This window comes from Hyperoodon ampullatus, assembly GCF_949752795.1.
Source record: "Hyperoodon ampullatus genome assembly, chromosome: 9".
Lineage (NCBI taxonomy): Eukaryota > Metazoa > Chordata > Mammalia > Artiodactyla > Ziphiidae > Hyperoodon > Hyperoodon ampullatus.
Window position 1 is genome coordinate 24,001,786 of NC_136922.1, and position 25,295 is coordinate 24,027,080.

Here is a 25,295-nt window from a genome sequence, read left to right on the forward strand (position 1 = left end):
CCTCTGGGGTGCTGCCTGGCAGAAGCACATGGGTGGCCAGGTGCCAGAGAAACTTCAGAGGCCATCAGACTGACTGTCTTCAACCGTCAGTCTTACCGTGTTTCTTCTCTAGTTACAGCACTCTGGGGAGTCCCCACGCTCCATAGGTGGGACTCCAGGCTCTCCTATTTCTCCAGCTTCATCCCATCTCAGCCACTGCCCTGCAACCCTGACTCATCCCTTGTGCTTTAACGCCCATGGCTGCTCTACTGAAATAATCTCCCCTCTCTCCCACAGGGAGGACACTGGTCTTCCCTTTGGTCACCTCTCCTAGGGTCAGTGGAGCCCTGCATCCTTCTGTTCAGGGAGGCTCCCCATTGCTGGGTAACTGTTATGGGCAGAGTTGCGGTCCCTCCCACCAAATTCATAGGGCAAACCCCTAACATCCAATGTGACTGTATTTGGATATGGGACCTTTAAGGAGGTAATTAAGGTTAAATGAGATCATGAGGGTGGGGCCCTAACCCAGTAAGACTGATGTCCTTATAAGAAGAGAGAGAGGAGAGAAGTGAAACCGCAGAACGTGTTTCAGGACTGAGCAGAGAATAAGTTCTTCTGTCTCAGCACAGAAAGAATTCAGAGAGAAGCAGAATGACAGGTAAGGGAAGAGTTTATTAGTATAGGACGCTTGTGAGAGATACAAGCAGGCAGGCAAGGGAGTGCCACCCGGAAACCTGGGTGGGCTACATTTTTATAATCAAAGGAAAAGCGGGGAGGGTGAGAAGACCACCTTCTTCCTCATTTTTGAGTGAATGTCAAGCCTCCATCATCAGCTTCTCCTCCACATAGGGCAGGGGAGTTTCCTTGTCCCTACCTGGTCAAACCAGGACTGTCATGGTGCTACGGAAATGAGCAAAAAGGCAGTAACATATACTAAAATGTGGAAATTTTCTCAAGTTTTAGTATAATGTCACCTTTCCCCTATATTTCTGCTCTGAGTACATGAAGAAAAAGCCCCTTCTCAAGGATCATTAACTTGCTGACTTCCATGGGCAGGATGTAGGTCTCATTGCACCATCGTTTTATTGTTTTGGCCATGTCCCGTGCTTCTGTTACATGGTTTTGTTGCCAAGCAAGTCTGCGTGGTTTGTTGTTCAACAAGCCTGCTTTCCTGAATGACCATTAACTTACAGGGTCTCCCACACTTTTCCTCTACATATGATTCCCTGGTGGGATTAACTATTTAATCACCTACGTTGTCCCTTTACTCTGTCCCTATCCTAAGCACACACAGAGAAAAGGCCATGTGAGGACACAGCAAGAGGATGGCCATCTGCAAGGGAAGAAGCTTCAGGAGAAACCAACCCTGCCACTTGGTCTCAGACTTCCATCTATGAGACCCATGAGAAGACAAATATCTGTTATTTAAGCCCCTCGGCCTGTGGTGCTCTGTGATGGCAGCCAAGATAACACAAAACACTCTGGACGGACTGCCAAAGAGGCTACTTGCTCAGCAATGCCACCGAAGAGTGAGGGGAAGGGGACCCCAAGAGAGCACCGCAGAGCTGTGCCTTGGACGAACGGAATGGCCCGGGTGGGGCAGTGCCATCAGGACACGCAAAGATGCTGCCTGGCACTCGCCTGCTTCCTTTTATTTCTGTTGCCTCTCTGAGGGGTTCATTCAAGGTCACTCTCAAATCCGTGGTGCCCCCTCCTGACCATGGAAGAGGACATTGGGAGGCCCAGTGTGGGCAGGCCCTGTGCAAACTGGAGGAAAACCAGTAAGAAACAAAGCCAACTACACCCACAGGAGTTTACTTTCTTGAAGGGAAAACACAGCGAACGAAGGAACGTAACCAGGATCTTAAGGAGTGATAAGACCTAGACAGGGAAATGCAGTCGAGTTCAGGGATGGGGTGATGTAGGTGCAGCTTCAGTCACATTTATCCCAATATTTACCTGACACCCACCGCGTGCCAGGGATCATCCTGGGTGTTGGGAAAACAAAGGTGAACAAACAGCTTCTCTCAGAGAGATGGCCGTCGAGGGATAGGGAAGCCCTGCCAGCCTTCCTCAGTTGTTCCAGAAGTTCTGGCAGTGACCACCAGGGCCCGTCAGAGACTCCTCTTCGTACTCACAAACCTTGATTAAACTGACAGCACTGCTGTGTTTGATTTTTTATTTTCCTTTCCCTTTCTTCCCCCGCAATTAAATCTTTTTAATCGAGTGGCCTCAGGTGTTGGTTCTCCACTGACACGACTCAGGATGAGGACTGGAGACACTGTGGAAGATGTATCCATTTCCCCATGAGTTTTCTGAAGTCTAAAATAAAGAATTTTCTATATCCAGCAGACACTTCTTTCTTTTATTTATTTTTTATAAGGGTACAGAACTAACTTAAGAAAATAACATTTGCTTATAGTCCAAGGGAAAAAAACAAAAGCTTTTCCAATGTATAATCATCTGATTTAATTTTCAAAGCACCTGTATGTTTATGGGGTCCTAGATGGTGGGTGAGCATGGGCGGTGCTCATGAGGACATCAGAAGTGACTGCTGGGATGACTGATGGATGTGGGCTGTGGTCACTTGGAATCAAGCTCCATGAAGGCTGCACAATTCAAAATAAATTTGGAGGAAAAATATTGGCTCTGAGCTTCTGAGTAGCCAATGCAAATATATACATAATCGGCTATAAAATGCACCAAGAGTGACCCGCCTGGTCTCAAAACTGTCATTGACCCCAGGGACTAAGAAGACTGGTTTGGGTTCTGCCTTGGTACCCAGGACCCATTCTCCCCACTTCTCATCCATCTGATTCCAATAGGGCGGCCTCGGGCCTGGCCAATCAGAACAATCCTCTGACCCCAAGGGGGGTCCAGAAAGGGTGACCCCAATCTGACTCAACAAGAAGCCTAGAGACTGGTCATCCAGAGTGAAGTAAGTCAGAAAGAGAAAAACAAATATCGTATATTAACGCATATATGTGGAATCTAGAAAAATGGTACAGATGAATCTATTTGTAGGGCAGGAATAGAGACACAGATGTAGAGAACAAACGTATGGACACCAAGGGGCGAAATCGGGGGTGGGAGGGGTCGTGGTGGGGTGAATTGGGAGATTGGGCTTGACATACATACAGTAATATGTATAAAATAGACAACTAATAAGAACCTGCTGTATAAAAAATAAATTAATTAAATTAAATTAAAAAACAAGAAGCAAAGAGACTTTGGACTCCCGGGAAAAGCGATTCTCATTTGGGGGAAGCTTGATGCTGAGAAGATGCAGGCTGGGCTGCCGTGGCCGGCGTCAGGCTTGCAGTGGGAGACCCTAGAGGGGACGGGGTCAGTGCAGAGAAGGCAAGCCCCCTTGAGACGCCCAACGTGGAGGCTGGGTCATTAACTCCTGGTCAGACCTGCAGAAGCAGAACAACTTTGGAGTGGGGTGAGCCTCTGCTTCTGTTTTGGTACCTCTGGCTTTCTTTTGTGTTCTTTTCTCAGCCTGGCTGAGGTTGGGTTTTTGCCCTTGGCACCTAAAAGACCACGTGGGAACCTGTATTCTTGTCCCAGTTAGCTGGCCCTGCTCATGCAAGGGGACTGTGACCCCTGGCCCATGACCACATACGGGTCAGTGCCCGGCCTCTTAGATGCTGTGTGCTTCCCGGCCTTGGGCGGCACTCTCCCCCTGTGACTTGCCAGGAATGACAGGATGGGAGCAGGTGTGACACGGGACTGACTCAAGCGGATGTCTTTGGAGGTGTTCATTCGCCATGATGCTCTGGGGCCTCCTTTTCCGTCTGCTGTGAGAACGGGATGTCCCAGATCCGAGTAAAGAGGGAGGCCCCGTCCCTGACTAAGGATGCAGAATAGCCATGGACCGGGGCCACGAGGATCGAAGCCACTATCACGGCTGACCTGCAGCTGGAAAGACAGAGCCGCAGGCCCTGGGGACGTGGAGCGTGAGAAGTTTGCTTCTGTTGAGCAGCGGCCTTTGTTGGCTTCTGTCACGTCCACTGATGGCAGTCGAGGAACACAGCATCCTAACCCGACCCGGGTGAACCCTGACTCCTAGCAGCCCCTCACAACCCGGTCCTCTCGGGCACCCCTCGCAGCTGCTCAGAAAGCCAGGCGGCCTGGCTGTCCTTGGACGGTGCCTCAGTCCTGGCAGTCTCCCCCCACCCTGGAAGAAGTGACATCAGAACCGACGTCACGGGCTGCGTCAGCAGTCACAGAAACAGCATGTGAAAAACAGATCCGTGAAACTGGCCAAACCTTTTCCCTTGCTAGGGCCAGCTCCAGGTTTTTATCACATGACAGAAAGTTCTACCACCTTAAAACATGCACTTGTTCAGGAAAATACCACACAGACTGGTGGCTTTTAAGAAATATCTGTTTTCTGAGGAAGAGAGGAGAGGGTAGAGAACGTGAAAAAAAAAAAAATGTCTGTTATGGTAGGGTAAGAAAAAGTAGGACTCATCCCTTTTTATGGCTCACTGGGGAATGACATGATTTTGAAGAACTGTCAAGTTCCACAGAGCCAAGGCACCATATTTAATGGAATTTGGTTCATTACGAGAAATACGGTGCATGCGTAAAAGAGAGAAATAATTTGCCCTAAAATGGAATTGAATACACCGAGGAACTCAGAGATTTGTGAACAAGCCACTCCAGGGTTCCTCCATCTCACTCACTCCCTGGGGTTGAGTGACACTGTGATTTGTAATAAGAATATATATTCTTATTTGGGTTTTGTCCCCCTTTCTGGCACAGAGCTCCTAAAAACTTTGGAATTTCCTAAGTGAGGAAATCAATAAGGGTGTCTTTTGTTATGTTAATGAGGTGATTTTGGACCTCTTTGGGGCATGGGAGATGGTTGCCAGTGGCTCCAACCCTGTGATTAGAAGGTTAGAATTTTCAGTCCCACCTGCCTTGACCTCCAGGGAATCAATCAATCGACTGGCCAATAGCCAATGATTTAGTCGATCCTGCCTATGTAACGAAGCCTCCAGAAAAGCCCAGAAAGTCAGGGTTCAGGGAGCTTCCCAGTTGGTGACCAGGTGGAGATTTGGGGAGAGTGGGGTGCCTGGAGAGAGCATGAAAGCTCCATGCCCTTCCCCATGCCACACACACGCACGCGCGCGTGCACGAACTGGGTGCAGAACTTTAAGTTGCCACACACGCGTTCACGTAAATTCTCCCTACACATCGAGGAGTATGAGAGCGCACATCCCAGATCAATTAGTCCAAACTTCACCTTGTACAGATGAGGACCGAGGGAACCCCTGTGTAAGCCCCTCCATCAGGTCAGTGGTCCAACTGGAGCCGCAACATCTCACAGGCAGCAACACACAAAAACCCCCTTGTGGTCCCATGAGGTGACCGGTGAGCAGCAGTGCCCCTAGGACTGATGCTGAGCCCACAGCAGAGGTGAAGGTCTTGCTGGGTTCTCGGGATTTGAGTCCCATGTGCAACCTGCTGGGTGGAGAATGTCTCGGTGCGAGCAGCTGAGGTATAGAGCAGCCCCAAGGGGGGCTTTGGTAGTAAAAGTACTACCTTATTTCAGAAACAACTGATGAAATAAAATTCATGTTTTCTGGCAAGATGAAAAAAATTTAAACATAAATTTTTCTTTGCCCCTTTGGGCCTCCTCCCTCCCCTTTGGTGTGTATTGTGCATCTGCATTAACCAGAACCCCTCAGGAGAGAACCTTCCTTCTTAATCTTGTAAGGGGCCATGGTGACCCATGACCCACCACTCGCTTTGTACGTGTAGATCTGGATTGTGTAAACTGTCAGTAATGCATTATTTAGTGTACAGCCCTCTGTCTCAAAAACTTACATAACTGTGCTTTGACCTCTAATGGGCAGAACAGTTCCTGGAGCTTTCTGAGACAGGCAGTTCCCGGGATTATAATCCTCAGTTTGGCTCAAATAAAATTTTCCATTTATTTCTTAGATCTACTGATTTTTTCGTTGACTCAAGAAAGGGTGACGTCATGTGAGAGAAATGAAGAGGAAACCCCAAGAGTCGGCAGGGCCAGGGCCTCCCAGCCCCCAGGGACAGGAGACTGGGAGAGTGTCCCCGGTGCGGGATGGACGGCCCAGCGTAAGAGCTGGAACGAGCTGCCATCTGGAAGTCACCCAGCCCAGTCCGTTGGGAGAGAGACACTCTCCCAAGAACTGAACCCACAGCTGGCCGGCACCCAGGGGCAGGGCTCAAATTCTCATCCTTGCCATGGCAACCCCCGCCCCCCACAGAAATACGAAAGTAAAACCTGATTTAGAGTCAATGTGCAGCACACCACCCAAGTAGAGACCCCATGACATGATCCCACAGGGAGATGGCCAAGCCCAGACACACCTGGGAGGGAACACTTCACCAGAAGAGGGACTCAGAGGGAACATTCGGGTTGTCAAAGGCCATGAAACACAGCCTGGGCCCCAGGGACTGGGGGAGACGACTCCCAGGAAAGCAGAGATCACAGAGCAACGGAGCTAGTGCCTCTGAAAGGGCCAAGGGTTGAGAGGAAAGATCAGCATCCACAGGACAGGGCCAGGCGGGATGGAGAACAGAATCCAGGGGAATCGCAGAGTGTCAGACACAGTCATTGGATAAAAACAGAGCAGACAGCGTAAAGACATGCACCAGGCTCCATTTAAAAGAGGATGGAAGGAGTGGAAAACAGAACAGGGAAAGAGAATACAGCAAGATGAAAAGGTCAAAGGCGCAGGGGAAGGTGGGGGGTGGGGTCGGGGAGGAGAAGGAGAAGCCCAGCTCTAGGTCACAGCAGTTCCAGAAGAGAACAACTCATCACACTGAGTCACTGCTGTCCTGCTTCCCTCACTGGACAGGGGTATGTGTCATCCTCCTTGTGTCCCCAGCGCCTGGCACAGAGCACGCACAAACGGCCTTCTGGGAGGTGTCTGAGGGGACCCTGAGTAGCATCAGCCAAGGGACGCCTCCTGGTCTCAGAGGAACAGCTGCCTATTCAGGGGCCAGAGGACAAAGACTCCGGCGGGCCCTCACGGTGGAGGACAGAGGGGGGGCTTCCCCACCTGGGGCGGACCCACCCAAGGGAAGCAAGGTCAATTTTAAGGGTGATGAGGCTGTAGGTACTAATTAGTCCCACCTCCAGTCACGGTCAGCATGTCCCCCTCCCCTGGCAGGAACAGAGGCTCAGGGTCACTCTACCAGCTGTGGGGGCAGGGCCCTCCCTGGTACCCAGCCCCAGAGACAGCTTCTGCTTCTAGTAACTTCTAATACAACTGTGGTAAAAGGTCAGGAACATGATTTATTCCTCCCTTAACGCTGAGGAGGCTGACCCATCTCATCCTCCAGTCCAGGTCTCCTGGGAGCAGGAAAGGGCACCAATAACACTCACGCTGGGACCACAGGCATGAAGCAGGCAGCCCTGGGCTGGCTGAGTCAGAGGGTGGCCACCACCTCGGATCCATGACCTTTTGCCTCAAGGGTGCCTGACCGCCTGTGTCAGTTCTTTCCCACCCCCTCCAGGCAGCCTCTTCTGCTAACAGACAACTTGCACCTTCCTGCGCTGTCCCACTGCTAAAATAAAGTCCGCCTCCCCATCTGAAGAAGACCCATCTTCACTTTCTTGCATGGACAGCATCAGGCTTCAGACACCCCAGCCCCACCCCGTCTCCAGGTGTGACAGCCATGACTGTGGCAGTGGGGCAGCTGGCATCAATGGGGTGCTCGGCTCTGGAACCCCACTTAGGGGACTTCTCTGGTGGTCCAGTGGTTAGGACTCTGCGCTTCCACTGCCGGGGCCCTGGCTCAATCCCTGGTCAGGGTACTAAGATCCTGTAAGCCTCGTGGCGCAGCCAAAAAAAAAAAAACCACAAAATGCCACCTTCCTCAAAGACTTTCTCCTTCCATGGCCACCCGGACAAGGCTCCTTGGGTCACCAGGACAGTCGGCAGGTTCTGAGGATCCCCCGGCTCCATGTTCGCAAACTTGAGGATTTCAGCCCCGTGCCCCATCAGAAACAAAATGCCCACTTCCTATGCGCTCAGCAAGCCTCTGCGAAGGTGACCTGCTGTGTTGTTGCTTTTCTTGGACACCCACTCTCTCACCAGCACTGTCTCAACGAGCGTCCTCAGAGGATAGGAGAGATATTGTCTACCGGCGAATGGATGCTCTGAAAGGTCAGAAGGGGCCCGTTGCCTCCCTCTCTCCTTCCCCACTTGCCTTCCTTCTTCCCTGCCTTCACCCCCCCTTCCTCCACTCTCTTCTCCTCCTCTTTTTGGCCTCCTGATGCTCTAAATGCCAGGAACTCTGCTGGTTGTTTGACATTTAACTGGCATCAAGCCATGGCCCCTGCGCTCAGGAAGCTCAGACGTGCTCAGCGTGAGTCAGCCTGCCCCCCAGGGCTCCCTGCTGTGGGGGCTGGAGGTGGGCCCAAGGCGGCAGCTGCCTTGCAACCTAGGCACCCCTATGCCAACCTCAGCTGCGGCCCCACTCATGGTTACCAGAGTCAGCAAGTAAGAGTTCAGGAGACCCAGTCAGACTCAAATTTAAATGAGCAGCAAATCCTGTTTAGTGTAAGTGTGTCCTAAACACTGCATGGGACATACTTACCCCACCCTAGTGCAGTGTCAGAGTGGCTTTCATGCATCAAGAGAATTCTCTTCCTTTACACAGAGAGATCTGAGGTCCAAAGTGGTGGAGCTTGTAACCTTCAGATTAATACTCTGTTTTCACTTCCAGGTCCATGTGGGACATTCACTGAGACCACAGTCTGGGTGAAACCTCACAACATCGTCCTGAGAAGAGCTGGCTCCTGACATTTTCTTGCATGGTGTCCAAAAAGGCTCTGTAAGCTCTGGGTTCTTCTAAAAAGCTCAGTGATCACCAACCAGAGTATAATTCCAAAATGTTAAAGAAAATTTAATTACAGTTTGAAAAAGGAACCCCCTCCCCAGAGATGATCATCATTTTTACATCCATGTTCCTTCTTTCCTCCCTTCTTATTGAAGACAAGCAGACCAGGAACCAATAACACTAGCACTGCCTAGGCAGTCCTCACTCATCATTACAATTTTAGACTTAAGAGAAGTGAGAAATTAAGCAACTCATCCAGTGGAACACAGCTGGGGATGAGGGTGATGGAAGTGAGAGGCAGGCCCAGTACCCAGTGACCATGACGTACATAATCACTGGGAACACCTGTCTGTCTTGCTCTTTTCACTGTACTCTCTTTATGGTCCATCTTTCTTCTCCTCCTCTCCCTCTCCTCCTCCAAATAACTAGTCTTATGCATCCTCTTAAAATAAGCCAAGCGCCTGTGCTTACATTTTAGTGACATCATCTTATTTCATCCACCAGAAACACTGACTTATCACGTGTTCCAGGTAAGGAAACCGGTTCCAAGAGGTTTGCCCAAGGTCACAGAGAGCGAGAAAGTGGCAGAGTTACAATCAAATTATCCCACATCTGAAATCTGCGGTCTTTCCACTGTGTTGTATTACCTCTCAAAAGACTATCAAAACCCACTTATTTGTGGCCATTGTCTTTTTATTGTGGTAAAATTAGTTTAACCATTTTTAAGTGGACAGTTCAGCGGCATTTAGTACATTCACAGTGTTGTGTAACTAGCACTACTCTCTAGTTTCAGAACTTTTTATATCACCGAAAAAATAAATCTCATACCCATTAATCAGTGACTCCCTATTTCCCCCAGCCCCAGCCCTTAACAGCACTGGCCCGATTTCTGTCTCTGTGGATTTGCCCATTCTGCACACTTCCTATGAATACAGTTCTACAATCTGTGATCTTTTACATCTGGCTTCTTTTACTAACATAATGTTTTTGAAGCTCAAGCACATTGAAGCACGTGCCGGCACTTCATGCCTTTTTAGGGCTTAATGATATTCCACTGTAAGAACATATGACTTTTTAAAAAAAAATTATTTATTTTTGTCTGCATTGGGTCTTCATTGCTACGCGCGGGCTTTCTCCAGTTGCAGCGAGCGGGGGCTACTCTTCGTGGCGGTGCGCAGTTATCTCCTTGCAGTGGCTTCTCTTGTTGCGGAGCACGGGCTCTAGGCATGCGGGCTTCAGTAGCTGCAGCACGCGGCCTCAGTAGTTGTGGCTCGCAGGCTCTAGAGCACAGGCTCAGTAGTTGGGGCGCACGGGCTTAGTTGCTCCGAGGCATGTGGGATCTTCTCGGACCAGGGCTCAATCCCCTGTGCCCTGCATTGGCAGGTGGATTCCTAACCACTGCGCCACCAGGGAAGTCCAACATATGACATTTTTTGACCTCCAAGGAGCCTTTCTGCACATGTGTAGTTGGGGAGGTCTCCTTGGCTTCGAGAATGAGGAATACGTGGTCTTTTCTCTCTTATCTGGGCAGGGCCCAGCCTCCTCCATCATCCTGCTTTTATGGAGTCTCTGCTATTATGGAGTTTCTGTCCACAGAGGAGAAGCTGCTCAGCCTGGGGCCCATCTGTCTCCTGCCTCAATTCCAGCTAGTACATGCAGAAGAGCAAAATAGAATATCGCCACTGTGTGACCCCCTAGGTGACCGTAATGCGAGGTCTTTACTTGTAAAAGGAATGATCTCAAGTGTTCTGGGCAGCGGTTTTAACACAAGAACCAGAAGACAGGAGGCAGGGCGGCACCCAGAAGACGCTCCATGGGAGTCCTGGCAAACAGAAGCGGCTCACCGGAGCCGTCAGAACTCAACTGGATGACCCGAGATAAGCCATCTGGGTTAGCAGAAGTCCTCGTGGGGGATTGTCAGACCTCCAGAGACTACAGCATGGGGTCCTCACCCACAAAGCCATCCTCCGTGAGCTGGTGAAGGAATGGGTGATGTCCCAAAGGACAGCCAGGCTAGGGCCAGGTCACAGGGTTCATGTGCCCCGGGAAAGTACCCGTCTTCACTCAGAGAGAGGGAATCAAGGAGCAGAGAGGGGACGCGGGGTGCCGGAGCCCAGGCCCCGTCCTGACCCTGCCCTGCTAGGGTGGGGCGATCGTCCTCCTGCCTGCAGCATCACGCCATCTGCTTGCGCTGGCATGTGAAGCAGCTGGGCTGGGCAGGCGCCCACTGGGGTCCTTACAAATGACCTTACAGGGAAAGGAAGGCTTGGTTGCACAGCAAGCCCTCTGCAGGTTCACAACCTCTGTCACTGCGTACAGAACACTACCCTTCTGCTTCTGTACTTAAAACTCAGGGCACGTCACGGGAATCGCTTTTCTTCCCCGTTTCTGCAGAGGTGGGGAGGATGGCGGGGGCGATGTGAGCCCCCCAGGACGGCGCGGGGGCCCCCAGCCGCCTGGCCTCCCCTGTGGGATGGAGACGCTTTGTGCAATTCCGCGAGTTAATCGTGCAAAGCGCCGACACGTGCCTGGGCCCAAGAAAACTCTGTGGAAGACCCCCGCCACCTTCTCCTTCCGCCGAGCGGGCGCCCGCGGGGTTCAGGCGGGGCTGAGGGTTCCTTACGGTTCCCGTCTATTCCGGATGACGAAGCCCTCCCCCCGCCAAGCATCCCGTTTCCCCGGCCCTGAGGTCCCGTTGGGGCCCCATCGCCTCTCCGGAAGGCTCTTCCCAAGGCTGGACTACGGAGCCAATGCTCAGGTCCGAGGGGGCCGTCCGCGGACCCCCGCCCCTCCGCGCGATCTCCCTCCCGAGCTGCCCCCAGGCCCTGCCCCCGTCCCCCGCGCAGACCACCCACCCCTCCCCCAGCTCCCCACGAGTCTCGGTTGGCGCGCGCCCCCTGCAGGCACTCCGGCAACATGCGCAGACCCGGCAAGGAAGCATTTTCCTTAATATAAAGCTTTTTTAGCACTACAGCCGATTCTGAAAATACCCCCCCCAAAAAAAGACACCCCCTCCAAGTACAGCTACAGCTATCATTTTGTGTTTTTCTTTCAAGCCTTCCTTCCACGGTATTTGTGCTTCCACATATGACAGTAAGGACAGGAAAGGTCCCACAGGCAGCAGTCGGGCAGGTGTAGACACCGGACAGTGGTTGTGAAGTGCAGGCTCTGCGCGCCGCTTCTCACACCCCTGCCCGGCAGCGGGAAGGTCCTGGGGTCCTAGGTGGCCCTCCCTGCCTGGTGGCTGCTGAGGGGCAGGAAACCCTGAAAGTCTGTGGTCCCTATCCGTCCTGGCCCACCATGGTCACTAACCTGCAGGGCTTTGAAGGTGATAAGGAAGACCTCCGATGCACATACACAAACAAGCACACACACCTGCATACACACATATACACAGCAAACATGCACACACTCACACATACTCTATAGAGCAGACCCCTCCTCCAGAATCCCTGGGCCCAGTGGTGGCAAGGGGAGGAGAGCGATGGACAGGGTTGCAGCCCTCTGAGCCCGGGGGCACAACCCCCTCCAGGAGGAGAGGCTTCCACAAAGCCAGGAAGACAAGGTGTCTTCCGACAGCAATGCTTGCAGCCTGGCACAGCTCCTGCTATTGGAAGCACAGAGGGTCCTCCAAGAGACCAAAGGTCAGCGATCGCCTTAACTTCCACCTTCTCACCCTGTCTGTAAATGTCTGTATTTGTACAAAGCACACGCATCCCTTGTCTTATACCTTGGCCTGGAGAGGCGTGCCCCTGTCACCTCCCTAGGTGAGGGGCCCCATAAAGCAGGAGGGAGAGGAAGGGGGCGGGAGGGCTGCAGACGGCAGCGTGTGGAACGGTGCTCAGGCTGTAAGCAGCCTCTGGATGATCTGGGCTCTGCTGGCCACTACTCTCTGAGCCGCCTTCAGGTCCTCAGCCCTGCAGTGGGGTTTACCTCTGAAAATCCATCTCAGTGGGGTGTTTTGAGATTGGAGGAGATAATGCCCGGCACAGAGTAAATGCTAAATAAACTTTAAAGACTACTATTGCTCAGAAAACTCATGGGCCTCTGTCCAGAAATGAGGCCTCATATCCTGTTTTCTTTTTTTTTTGCGGTACGCAGGCCTCTCACTGTTGTGGCCTCTCCCATTGCGGAGCACAGGCTCCGGAGGCGCAGGCTCAGCGGCCATGGCTCACGGGCCTAGCCGCTCCGCGGCATGTGGGATCTTCCCGGACCGGGGCACGAACCCACGTCCCCTGCATCGGCAGGCGGACTCTCAACCACTGCGCCACCAGGGAAGCCCCATATCCTGTATTTATTTTAATTTACATACAGTGAAATCTCTCTCTTGTTGATGTACAGTTCTGTGAGTTTCCACAAGCGTGTGGAGTCACGTAACCACCGCCACGAGATACGGAACAGTTCCACCCACCTCCCAGACCTCCCTCGTCACCCCGTCCCGAACACCTAACCTGGCGTGCTCTCCCTCCTGCAGCTCTGCCTTTCCCAGAAGGTCACGATCATACAGTGGGTAGCCTTGAGTCTGGCTTCTTTCACTCGCCATAGCTTTTCTGAGATTCATTCAAGTTGCTGAGTTTACCTACAGCTGTTCCTCTTTTGCTGAATACATTCCTTCACGTGGGTGCGGCACAGCTTGTTACCTCCTCATCAGTCTAAGGACGTTGGGTTGTTTCTAGGTTTTAGCAATTATGAATAAAGCTGCTCTAAGCATTCACGTATACGTTTTTGTGCGTACGTAAGCTTTCCCTTCCACTGGGTAAATGCCTAAGAGTAGGATTGGTGGGTTCTATGGTAAGTGCATGTTTTAAGTTTATAAGAAATGTTTCCTAAGTGGTTGCATGCCTTTTACATTCATACCAGCAATGGGTAGGAGGTCCTCCCACGCCCTCACTTGGTCTCCTCGGCATTTTTTAAATTTGACCACTCTAAGAGAGATGGAATGATATCTCATGGTGGTTTTAATTTGCACGTTCCTAGTGACTAATGACGTTGAGATGACTTTCTTGTGCTGATTTGCCATTTGTATCTCTTCTTGGTAAAGTTTCTGTTCAAATCTTTCCCCATTTTTTTCCAACCTTCACTTTTATATGTAACTATGTCCATTTCCCACACATGTTTTCCTGCTTTCCTTTGGATAACTGGATGGATAATAGGCCCATCTAAGAGACTAGGCATATGTAAAATGCAAACACATGTTCACGTTTGATTATATGCCAGGAGATCTTGTAATTCGGCTTCGTTACCAAGGGGGCAAGCAGACGCCCTGGAGCTGCACTCACACCGTGAGTCAGTACTCCTCAGATATTTCACGCTGGTTATCTCTGCCTTTCCATTCAGCTGGGCCTGGTAGAGGAGGGAGCCGAGTACTCCCAGTCTGACCCCCGTGCTCCAACTCTTAGGAAGCAGCTTTGGGGACTTGTCATACCTGACATCTTATAACAGGAAAGATGACAACGAGGACACTGACGTTGATGGGGATGGTGATGCTGATGCTGGTGGTGGTGATGATGATAGGGAGGGTGACGATGAAGATGAGGAGGGTGACGATGATGATGATGAAGATGCTGGTGGGGTTGGTAACGGTGATGATAATGGTGACCACTGTGTTCCAGGCTTTGTACTGGTTTTTCTTGTACAAAACCTCATTCCGGGCTTCCCCGATGGCGCAGTGGTTGAGAGTCCGCCTGCCGATGCAGAGGACACGGGTTCGTGCCCTGATCCGGGAAGATCCCACATGCCGCGGAGCAGCTGGGCCCGTGAGCCATGGCCGCTGAGCCTGGGCGTCCGGAGCCTGTGCTCCGCAACGGGAGAGGCCACAACAGTGAGAGGCCCGCGTACCGCAAAAAAGAAAAAAAAAAAACATATCAGACGACTCCTTACCTGGCTTGAAGCAGTGGTGCCCACCTGTGTGCCCCCAGGAAATCCTACCTGCTGGGGTTGGATTTCTTAATCTTCCCCTCCTGTCTCTCAGCTTCCCTTCCCCCACCAAGGTGTCCCCCCCACTGGTTCACTTCGCTGCACAGGCCGCCCAAGGGCTCCCACGTCACAAAGGAGGAGGCTGGCCTTGCAGTTACAGGTTCGTCCTCTGGAGGCTCTTCATATTTCCCAGCTGGAGAGTGTTGGTCAGGGAAAGCACATCTGCACTTGGTTAGCAAGTCCAGGCCTTGGAGGCAGCTGCCTCGGGTGGCATGGCAGGGCCACAGTGGCTCCTGGGCTCTCAGGCTCGGTTCCCTGGCTCTCTCCACGCAGGGATGCTTGGATCGCTGTCCACTTCTCCCAGGGCTCTCACGTTTGTCTTTAGTCTTGTAGATTCTTTCTGCTTTTATTTTTATAACAGCTTTATTGAGATACAATGCACACACTACACACTTCACCCATTTGAAGTGTAAGTCCAATGGTTTCTCGTATCTTCACCACAATTCACTGTCAACACCATCAATTTTAGAACATTTTCAACACCTCATAAAGGAGGTTTCTTTTGTTTTCATTCCTGGTATTTCTTTATACTTGTGCTCAGATGGCAAGGATGGCTGGGACATGGGTGGAGGGCAGAAAGGCCGGCAGGTGGGGCGGGAAAGAGAGCGTGGCACACCCTCTCCTTCCTGCAGGAGCTTTGCTGGCTCAGCTTCTATTCGTGCTGAGACAGGGAGCCCACCAGACCACCACATTAGTCACTCCGGGACAGAAACCTCAGCCCCAGCAGTTTGAAGCTCATCCTGACGTTCTTTCTTTAAGCCAGCACAGCACATCTGCCCTTACTTGGCAAAGCTTTCCCACCCTTATTGTAGGGGGTCACTGCTACAATGGATAATGCCTCACTTTTTGTACAGTGGGTCTCCACTTTAATCCACAAATACCATCAATCGGCCTATCAAGGATTAAAGACTCTAATAATATTTTTTAAGATAACTATAGCTATGATTAAGTGCCAGTTCCCTAAAGAATTGCTGTTCTAAACTGTTTACATGGATTCACTCATTTAATTCTCAGGACGACAGAGAAAACTGGTCTGGTCAAGTAGCTTGTGAAAGTCACAGAGTGAACAGGCAGAAGAGCCAAATTTGAAGCCAGACAACTCGGCTGCAGCATCCACGCTCCTTGTATCAAGACAATCTATTTTCCATTCCACACGCTCTCCATTTGTAGGTTAACAGCTAACAGACACCGCGCTGGTCTTTGAGGTTTTGCCTGCTGTAGTAAGCGATGCTGCCACCAGGGGGAGATGCTGCCCACGATATACTCAGCCACCACCAGATTCAGCACAAATCCTGAGAGACTGCGGGTATCACTTCAGCTAGAATCTTCCTGTCCAAATGGAAGGCAAAGTGCAGAAGGAGGGAACCAGTTCACAGAGATTGCTCACCGGGGGAGAGTGTGCAGGGATGGCTTCTCAGGGCCACAGGGAGGACACAGGCTCTGGAATTGCCTGCTGGGTTCTCGCAGCCTGTGGTCAAGTCACTCCACTTTTCCCACCCTGAGCTTCATTCTCTGTAAAAGGGCATACCCCACTGCCGGCAGCTATCTGCAGCTGTTCATTTGCAGCAGCTAAGATCACCCGACTTGTCCCCGCCCCATTTGGGAGCTGTTGCTGCATCTTGAAAAAGGTAACCATAGCCAGCTTCCATAGCTTCCGGCCGAGGCTGTTGGCAGACTCAACCCATGCCTCTCGGGGGGGGGGGTCTGTTTGGGGCTCACATCCTGGTCCAGTCGGCAGGAATCATGCTCCCATCCAGACCCACTCTGGTTTGTGCTGGGTGGATTCCTGGGCTCTTCAGCAGAGGGGAGCTTGGCCCCATAAACCAAGCTAACTGGCAAGTGCTTGCCCTGCACTTGGCAAACAGTAAGCGCTCTACCAATGTCTGCTTTATTGTCCTAACCAACTCTCCAGGTTCTAGGCAACTTGACATGGTCTGTGAAACCCTGAAGCCTCCCCAGAGAGGACCCACTGCCCTTTCCCAGGATCCTCCCCTCCACTTTATGGTTCAAATTATGGTCTATTTGGTGAATGTTCCACAGGTTCTCAAAAAAATGTATATCTTGCTGTTGAGTGGGGTATCAGTTAGATCCTGTGATTGTTTGTATTGTGCAGGCTTTCCACATCCTTCCAGATTTTCTGTCTATAGTAGTTCTATCAGATGTTGAGAAGGGCGTGTTGAGTCCACACCTGTACTGTGGATTTGTCTGTTTCTTTTCAGCTCAACCAGCTTTGGCTTCATGTATTGAGCCTCTGCTGTTTGATGAGTGTCCATTTAGGGTCCTCATGTCTTTCTGGTGGACTGATCCTTTTATGACTATATAATGTCCCTCCTTGTCTCTAGTAATATTCTTTGCTTTAAAGTACACTTTATCAGGTATTGGTACAGTGGTTTCTGTATTTTTTAAATTAATGTTGGCATGATACATATTTTTACATCCTTGTACTTTCTACTTATGTCACTGAATTTGAAATGTCTTGTAAACAGCATGTAATTGGGCCAGGCTTTTTGTTTTTGTACTTTCATTCTGCAATCTCTGTTTTTTCATTGGTGTAGTTCAAACATTTACATTGAAGGTAATTATCGATAAGCTAGGGCTACATTCTGCTATATTATTGTTTTGTTTTTGCCTTGTTTTTGTTTCCCTGTTTCTGTTTCCTTGCCTTCCTTCGGTTATTGTTTAAAATTTCATTTTGATGTATTTAGTGCTATTAAGTATAACCTTTTGTACAATTTCTGTGGTGGTTGTTAAATTGCTTATTTAATCACTAATTTAATGTAACCTATTGCTACATATATATGTGTGTGTGTGATCTGTCATTTTCTGCTGGTATCAGCATTTCACCACTTGGACTGATATGTGGAAATGTCACCTCCACTGAGGTCCCTTCAGCTTCCTCACTTTGAAATATCATTGTCTTGCGTATCGGATGGTGGTGTAATCTTTGTTTCAATCATCCAATCACATCTGATTTATAAAAACCTGTGAAGAAAAGCAGAGTCTATTTTTCTTTCCACTGTTCCTTTTTCTTCCCTGATGCTCCAAGTTTCTTTCTTTCATCATTTCTTTTCTGTTCTAAGAACTTCCTTCAGCCAAATTGTTAAGAAGAGACCTGCTAAAAACTAATTCTTTTAGTTCCTTCACCTGAGAATGTCTTTATTTTCCCTTTATTCCTGAAGGTAGTTTCACTGAACATAGAATTCAAGGTTGGTATTTCTTTTCTTTCAGCCTTGAAGAATGTGTCACTTCCTTCTGGCCGCCACGGTTTAATATGAGAAATCCACTGTTGTCCTTCAGTATCCATAATCCACCACTTCTTTCTGGCTACTTTCAAGATTTTTTTCTTTGTCTTTAGTTGTCATAAGGTTAATGATGATTAAGTTTTGCGTGGATTTTTGTTGTTGCTGTTTCTCCTGTTTGGGGTTCACTCAACTTCTTAAATCTACAGGTTCATGACTTTTGCTGAATTTGGAGCATTTGGGTCATTTCTTCAAATACTACCACTCTCCTTCCCTTCACCTTCTAGGACTCAGTGATACAAATGACAATCATCCCACAGGTCCCCTCATGTTTTTTTTTTTTTTTTGCGGTACGCGGGCCTCCCACTGTTGTGGCCTCTCCCGCTGCAGAGCACAGGCTCCGGACTCGCAGGCCCAGCGGCCATGGCTCACGGGCCCAGCCGCTCCGCGGCATGTGGGATCCTCCCAGACCGGGACACGAACCCACGTCCCCCGCATCGGCAGGCGGACTCCCAACCACTGCGCCACCAGGGAAGCCCCCCCGCCTCATGTTTTTAAAGTCTCTGCTGTTCAGCTTGGAGACGTCATTGCTCAGTCCTCAAGTTCTCGGATTCTATCCGCCTTCATCTCCACTCTGCTACTGAGCCTCCAGTGGGCTTTTAATTTGCTTTATACATTTTAGTTCTGTAATCTGTTTGGCTTTTTTCATCACTTCTAGTTCTTTGCTGTGGCTGTTCCTGTTTCTCCATGCATTCGTGACTTGCTTGTTGAAGCATTGTTGCAGCGGTTGCTTTAAATCCTCACCGGATAATCCCAACACCAGATTCATCTGGATGCTGGCTTCAGTCAATTGTTGTTTCTCATTCAGCTGTAAATTTCTTGGTTCCTGGTACAATAGGTAATTTTCTGTCGTATTCTGGATATTTTGGCTGTTATGTTAGGAGACCCTGGGTCCAGATTAAGTCTCATGTGTCAGCAGGCATGGCCCTGTGTAGGGGCAGCACCAGGTCCCGGCTGCTATGGGCTGCGTTCCCATCAACCGTTCAGGCTTTTGGTCAGCCTGGATCACCCGCTGCTCTGAGGCTCTCACTGGCCCCCCGTGGCGGCCTGAGGGGAGAAGGGGGTCTCAGTGAGGGAGGGGTGGCAGGCCTGCTGCTCAGAGAGCCTTCCCTGGCCTGGCATTTGCTGTGGGGGACTCCCTGCCTGTGGGAGACACAGGGTGCTTCCTGGATGGGGCAGGACCCCTGCCAGTGTCCCCGCCACTCCAGTGTCTCTGGGCTGGGGAAGGCAGTCTCAGGTCCATGGGGACAAGGGGCTTTGGGAGCCAGGTCAGTTGTGGCAGAATCCCTTTTACTGGACCACCACAGGTGACAGGCTTTGGGGGAGCCCATCCCACCCCTACTGTTGCTCCAGCCCGGGCTTAGGCTGTGGTCTGATTCCTCAGGAACTTTAAGGCCATTTGTTCTTGGACCATTTTTCTTGTTATCAATTCAACAACCCTGCGGCTCAATTGTGTCCAGATACAGCCCATTCCCAGGTCATAAAATATCCCTTCCCGGTACCCCAGGTCTGCCTGGAAACTCCAATTCAGCCTTGACCCAGGCTCCATTGCCCTTGCTTTGTGAAATGTGACCCCTGGGCCATGGGGGCAATTTATCCAACGACCTACGAAACCACACACAAACCTCTAGGAGACAAAACACCTCGACGACAAAGGGTCAGAACTGATGTCCCCCACTGGGCAGGCGAGGGGCCTGTCACTGATGGATTCAGGACCCGAGTGGGCAGGGCAGAAGGGTGTTCACGTATAGGTCCAGGACCCAAGCAGGCAGGGCAGATGGCCCGTCACTGATAGGTCCAGGACCCGAGTGGGTGGGGCCGGGGGTGTGGTCACTGATAGGTGGCTGAGTGATAAACAGGGAATGTGACATTCCCCACATGGCAGGGGCCCGTCCAGCAAGGCTGGGAGTGCTGGGTCTCAGACAGTCCTCTGTGCAGCCTGGAGCCGTGGTGACAAATCCAGACTGTGTCTTGAAAGCGCACCTGTAAGAGCAGTAGAACCAGAGCTCCTCCCAATTCACTCTCTGCTGTGACACTAGTCAAGGGTCCAGGGCCTAGTGGGAACCTTTTGCTGGACAAGACTCAACCTATCTCCGCCCGCTCTCCCTTCCACTATTGGCATCAACCCCGGGGCCACTGCATGTCCCCCTTCACGTCAGAGTCTCCTGGGCACCTCAGTAGAGCAGAAAGCGAAGCCTGCACAGGCTCACCCTGTCGCGGGGAAACTGAGTTTGGGTGAGGGAGCCAGCTCCTATCTGTCCATGACCAAAATGGGCCCAGGTTCTGTTTCTTTCCTGAGCTGGAACAGAAGCAGCCGTGGGGGTTAAGCCACGTGGATGGTTAAGCCTCAGCCCTGAGCCACATCTGTGCCAGAGCCTGCAGTGGGAGAGGAAGGCAAGGCCAGGTGTGACCCAGTGTGTGTGAAGCTCTGGGGCCTGGCTGTGATGCAGACTTGGGCCAAGGCAGGTCCAGTGGCCACTTGGCATCATGCTATGATATTTGCTCCAGGCCTTAGGATGCAGAGGAAACGAGGGCAGCGGAGTCCTGCATCCATCACCAAACAAGGGAGGGAGGTCAACCTCGGGAGGGGGCCAGACCTGAGAGGGCAGAAAGCCAGCACAGTGGGGCTTCACCTGGTTGGGGGACGAACCCCGCTAGCCCAGGAGAGTGGCAGGGCGGCGCTGGGACTGTCACCAGTATCTGTTGAAAAACCAGGTGAACCCACCACACATTTTATATTCAGGTTCAGCACCCAACTCGGTAGACACCTGTGAAGTCTCATCAGAGGCTGATCTACACTGGAAGCTTCCTCCTACAGCTACTGGAACAGGGGCTTTATATCAACATCAAAAATGTAGCAGCTCCTATGATCAATACCACACATTATTATTAAATTCTTAGAATCTCTAAATACAATTTTCAGAAGTCTCTGGGCAGAAATCAAACTATAATCCACTGATCCATAAACAACCCCCTTCACACTCCCAAATACACACACAACAGGCACACCCAGACACGCACACACATGTCCACACCCGCACATGCCTTCTGGGGCCTTCCCATTCAATACGACAAACAAATGCCTGCCTCACTGAGGCTTACCAAGTTTATACTTTTATTATACTCTGAATAGAGATGATATTTAAAGAGCAAAGAAAATGACTATACAAAGGATTTATAGAACATTCATTTACATACGGGATATATTCTTTACAATATAAGAAAAGTAAAAATATCCACTACTAGGTAAGGCAGATAAGGAGACATGATGAGGTCGTTGATGCCAAGGATACACACGGAGACCCTTAAATGCGGTGACTTAACACGGTTATAGGTTAACACTGGAGGAATACAGCATAGGTTAATGAGCAGGTAAACAGGCCCTGGCTGTGACACCTGTGGGGTGCAGTCCTCGTGCGTGCCCCAGGACAGTACCCCTGTGCCCACGGGCACCCCAGAAGCCAGATGCCTGGGGATGTTCCTTCCCCACCTGCCCCAGAGTCAGTGTTGGAGGCGGGGCTGCCTGAGGTCTGAGCACGAAGTTCATGGACTCGTTCCATTTCATGCCTATGTAACACACTGTCGTACCAGCTCCTCAGAAGACAGGGAATTGGCTTCCTTTCATTCCACCTCAGAGGGAGCCATCTGCTGGGAGGACACCTGCTGATGCCCTTGACTGCTGAGAGTAAAAGTCTCAGCTGCCAGTCAGTTTAAAAAGCGAACGTCATGGCTTGCATACTCTGGACGAGGACGGCCTCTGTGATTGGGGTGGTCGATGTTTCTCAGTCCCGCACCCCTCTCTTGCTCTGATTTCTACATGAGCCCTCTCTCTTCCTTCGTCAGAAGGATAAGGGACCTGGCCTGCGGTCCCTGGGTCAAATTTGGGGACAAGCATCCCAGGAGGAGGCCCCTCTGGGGGACAGCACAAACCTCCACTCCCCTTGGCTGAGTTCTAGCTGTGAATGAAAAACGGAAATGCTAGACACCCCCAATCCCAGGCACCGAGGCATCAGGCCTCTGGAAGATGCCGGCACGTTCTCCTTAGCTAGGCCGCCCTGCGTCAGGGAAGAGGGTCCGCGAGGACCAAGGCAAACATTTGGCACAGAAATGAGGCACTTGTGTTGGTGCATCAATAGGAGCTAAACAGTGGACTCACCCACCTGCTTTCACACACACACTCACACTCATACACACGTACAATGCCCACTGCGATTCGGCCAATCTCACCTCTGCTGTCGCCGAGTCTGTCTCTGCCCCACTTGAAAACAGAATCCACAAAGCACATTTCCAAACGCCAGTGTGGTGACCACCACAGTGATTCCTGGTGTTTGAAGAGCTGGGCTTGATTTGCGAAGTGGATGAGACGGGCAGTTCACGGGGGATGGAGAGCCATGGTGCAAGTGTCTTGAGTGACGGGGAAGGAGACTGGGGCCTCTTGCTCTGGGATCTTGCAGGACCATTGGCTTCATTCTCCCAAACCTCTGACCACTGCCGGATTCAGGTGGACAGACCACGGCTCTGCAACATGCACATCAGCATAAAGATCACAGCTGATTAGGTGGCTAAGATGATGCAGAAGAGCTGAAAACAGCGGAAGGACTGAGATTCCTCATCTTCACCCTGCTCAGGTGCCAGAACACATGGATCCCAGCAGGAGCCAACAGGCGGGGTAGAGACAGACAAGTGCTCCCTCAGGCCAGTGGTTCTCGGGATGATCTCTCCCAGGCCCCCGGCTGGCCGAGGACAGCGATGTGGAGGACGGCTGAGTCTCAAAGTAAGCGTGTCCCACCCGAGGACCTCCGCCCCCAACCCCCAGCAAGGATGTATCCACAGCCTGGAAATGACACATGGATGGTCAAGCATTCGGGAAGGCTGCTTGAGGCAAAGCCAGCTTTCGGCAGCCGCCCGCAAGCAACAACGGCCCACGGAGCGGCCAACGGAGTCCGCACCACCCGTCTTGGTGCATCCGACACGGGGACAGATGCTCCTCCCAGAGCCCCGGCTCGGCAGGCGGCAGCATTTGGACACCAGTACAGCACAGCAATGGCAAACTGTTCTCATAAATAACTTGGCATTAGTAAAATATAAATTACATGGAAATGGGGTTTTACTCCTATCTTACTTTCCCCTCTCACGGCCCAGGGTGCCATTCAGACGAGGCATGTGAGCAGAGGTGGGGAGCCATCCCCACGCTCAGGCTCTGGCCTCACAATGACCGCATGACCTCCCTCGTCCTCACCGCCCATCCCATCGTCCCCTTGTCCATGATGCCCCAGTGCCCCGGGAGAGCCTGACCCGCATGAACCTTCATCCAACACGCATCCCCTTCTCAGGTTAATCACAGAGGCCCTGAGGTGCCCGCTGGACGGGAGCCCTCTGACATGGCAGTGGCGAGGCACAGCCGGCCACTCAGGGCCACTGAGGAGCGGGCGGGTTCCCCTCCTTCCCACAAACACCAGAGTTCGAGGCACACGGGTCCCCACGTCTCCTTGCATGGTCCTTTCCCGCATGGGGACCGGGCGGGCACCCCCAATGCCCAACTTCCTCCACCTGGAAAGCACTGGGCTACAGAAATGCGTCCGTGAGCTGTGGCTCTCAGCTAAGGCCAGCTGGTGGCAGGGTTGTTTGTCTGTAAGGTTGGAGGAGCCCCTTTCCCTCCTGGGCCTGGAACGTGAGGGTCACACAGGCCCTTCTGGAGTCTCCAGGCTGTGGGGGCTCAAATCTTCTTAGGGGAGCCGATCATGACCTTGGACACGAAGTTGACGATGGCGCTGGCCGGCTGCTCGGGGTCATGCTCTGCAAACAGGTGGCACACGTTGTCTGTGGCGCTGCCCTGCTTCCGGGCCACAAATCCAAAGACTCTGCAAAAGGAAAGCCGGGTCAGCGTGCCAGCCGAGTCCTGTCCACCCCACAGGATACAAACCTCTGCTTCCTGTCGCACCGCCGCCACCTCTAACCTCTGCTCCTCCAAAATCTCAGGGGCCGAGTCCCCTGCCGGACACCTCCAGACGCAGGTCTGCGTCCTCTCTGTCTCGCAGACCCTGCAGGGAGGATGCTGTGCCCAGACCTCACAAGGGAGGAAGCTGACGGGCAGGACCGAGGAGTGCCAGTCACGGGTCTGGGACCTGAACCAAAGCCGCTGCTCCAACCTGGCCAGAACCCTCCTGGTCTGCCAGCTCCTGAGCTCCACTCCCAAGTCTCTGATAGGAGGACCCTGGCTCTACCTCAGGAGCTGCCTACTCCCTGCTCACACCATCAGAGTGGATGGGCACACAAAACTCCAGGTGCCCGCACCCCAGCCTCGGTTCCTGGGGTGCTGGGGGCTCTCCCTGGATGCTCACGATCCCACCCACTGGGGCCAGAGGATGGGAAGTTAAAAACACGCCAGGGGTTCCCTTCTCGGGCCTCACACCCCTGAGTTACAAACTACGTGCAGGTGAGGAAACTGTTTAAAAGCACAGAACAATCTAATATTTTTCTTACAAGAATTGAAGCCTTTATCTGAATAAGCTTTCAGGAGCCGCAAACTTAACACAATAACTACCATTATCCAAATCCAAATCCCTGGACTTAGATAATGGTAGTTATTCCTTATCTGAGGTCTTTCTTCTCCTTCTCAGAACAATGAAGAATTTTTCTGTATGAGCTGAGTGGTTTCCACACCACAGGAAGGACTTGGCTGACGGCACTCAAGTGACCCTCCCGGGGCCACACACTCCACACGGCTGGGATGGCCGTGGGCCCTGAGAGCCAGAGTGGCCTGGGGGCACCACCCCCCCTGGGGGGCTCCTACCACTTTATCAGATGCCAAGACAAACGGCAAACGTGAAATTGGAATCCTAGGATTGGACCCCTGCAGTTAGACATTTGTGGTAATCAAATTTAGGTGACGCAGAGGACGCCCACCTGTGGGAATGCAGACAGCTCTGGAGGGTTCCGAGGCTGCGTGGCCACCGCAGAGCCTGGGCCAGGGCAGAGCCGTGCTCCCTCTGGGCTGGGAAACAGTGACGCCCACTGCACTCACGCAGCGCCCCATTCCAACACCCCGGCCCCAGTGCTGCTACAGACTACACCCCTCCTCAACGGCCAGAAACGCTGTGCAATCTCTTCACGCTATTTATACCATATTTTATGGGTCATAGGTAAGTACTGCTCATTCAGAGAAGAGCAAGCAGAAAACTTAACCCTCTGCAGGCCGTT

The 25,295-nt window shown here is 51.8% G+C and overlaps 1 protein-coding gene across 1 annotated transcript in view; it reads right to left on the bottom strand.

Moving 5' to 3' along the window:
• Nucleotides 1–23,597: 23,597 nt before the first annotated feature.
• TNS3 (tensin 3) overlaps nt 23,598–25,295 on the bottom strand; it is a 129,411-nt gene continuing 127,713 nt past the window's right edge. The window contains exon 26 of the mRNA XM_079711393.1: nt 23,598–23,956. Coding sequence (XP_079567519.1) covers nt 23,812–23,956 — 145 coding nt within the window. The 3' untranslated portion in view covers nt 23,598–23,811. The remainder of the gene's footprint in view (nt 23,957–25,295) is intronic.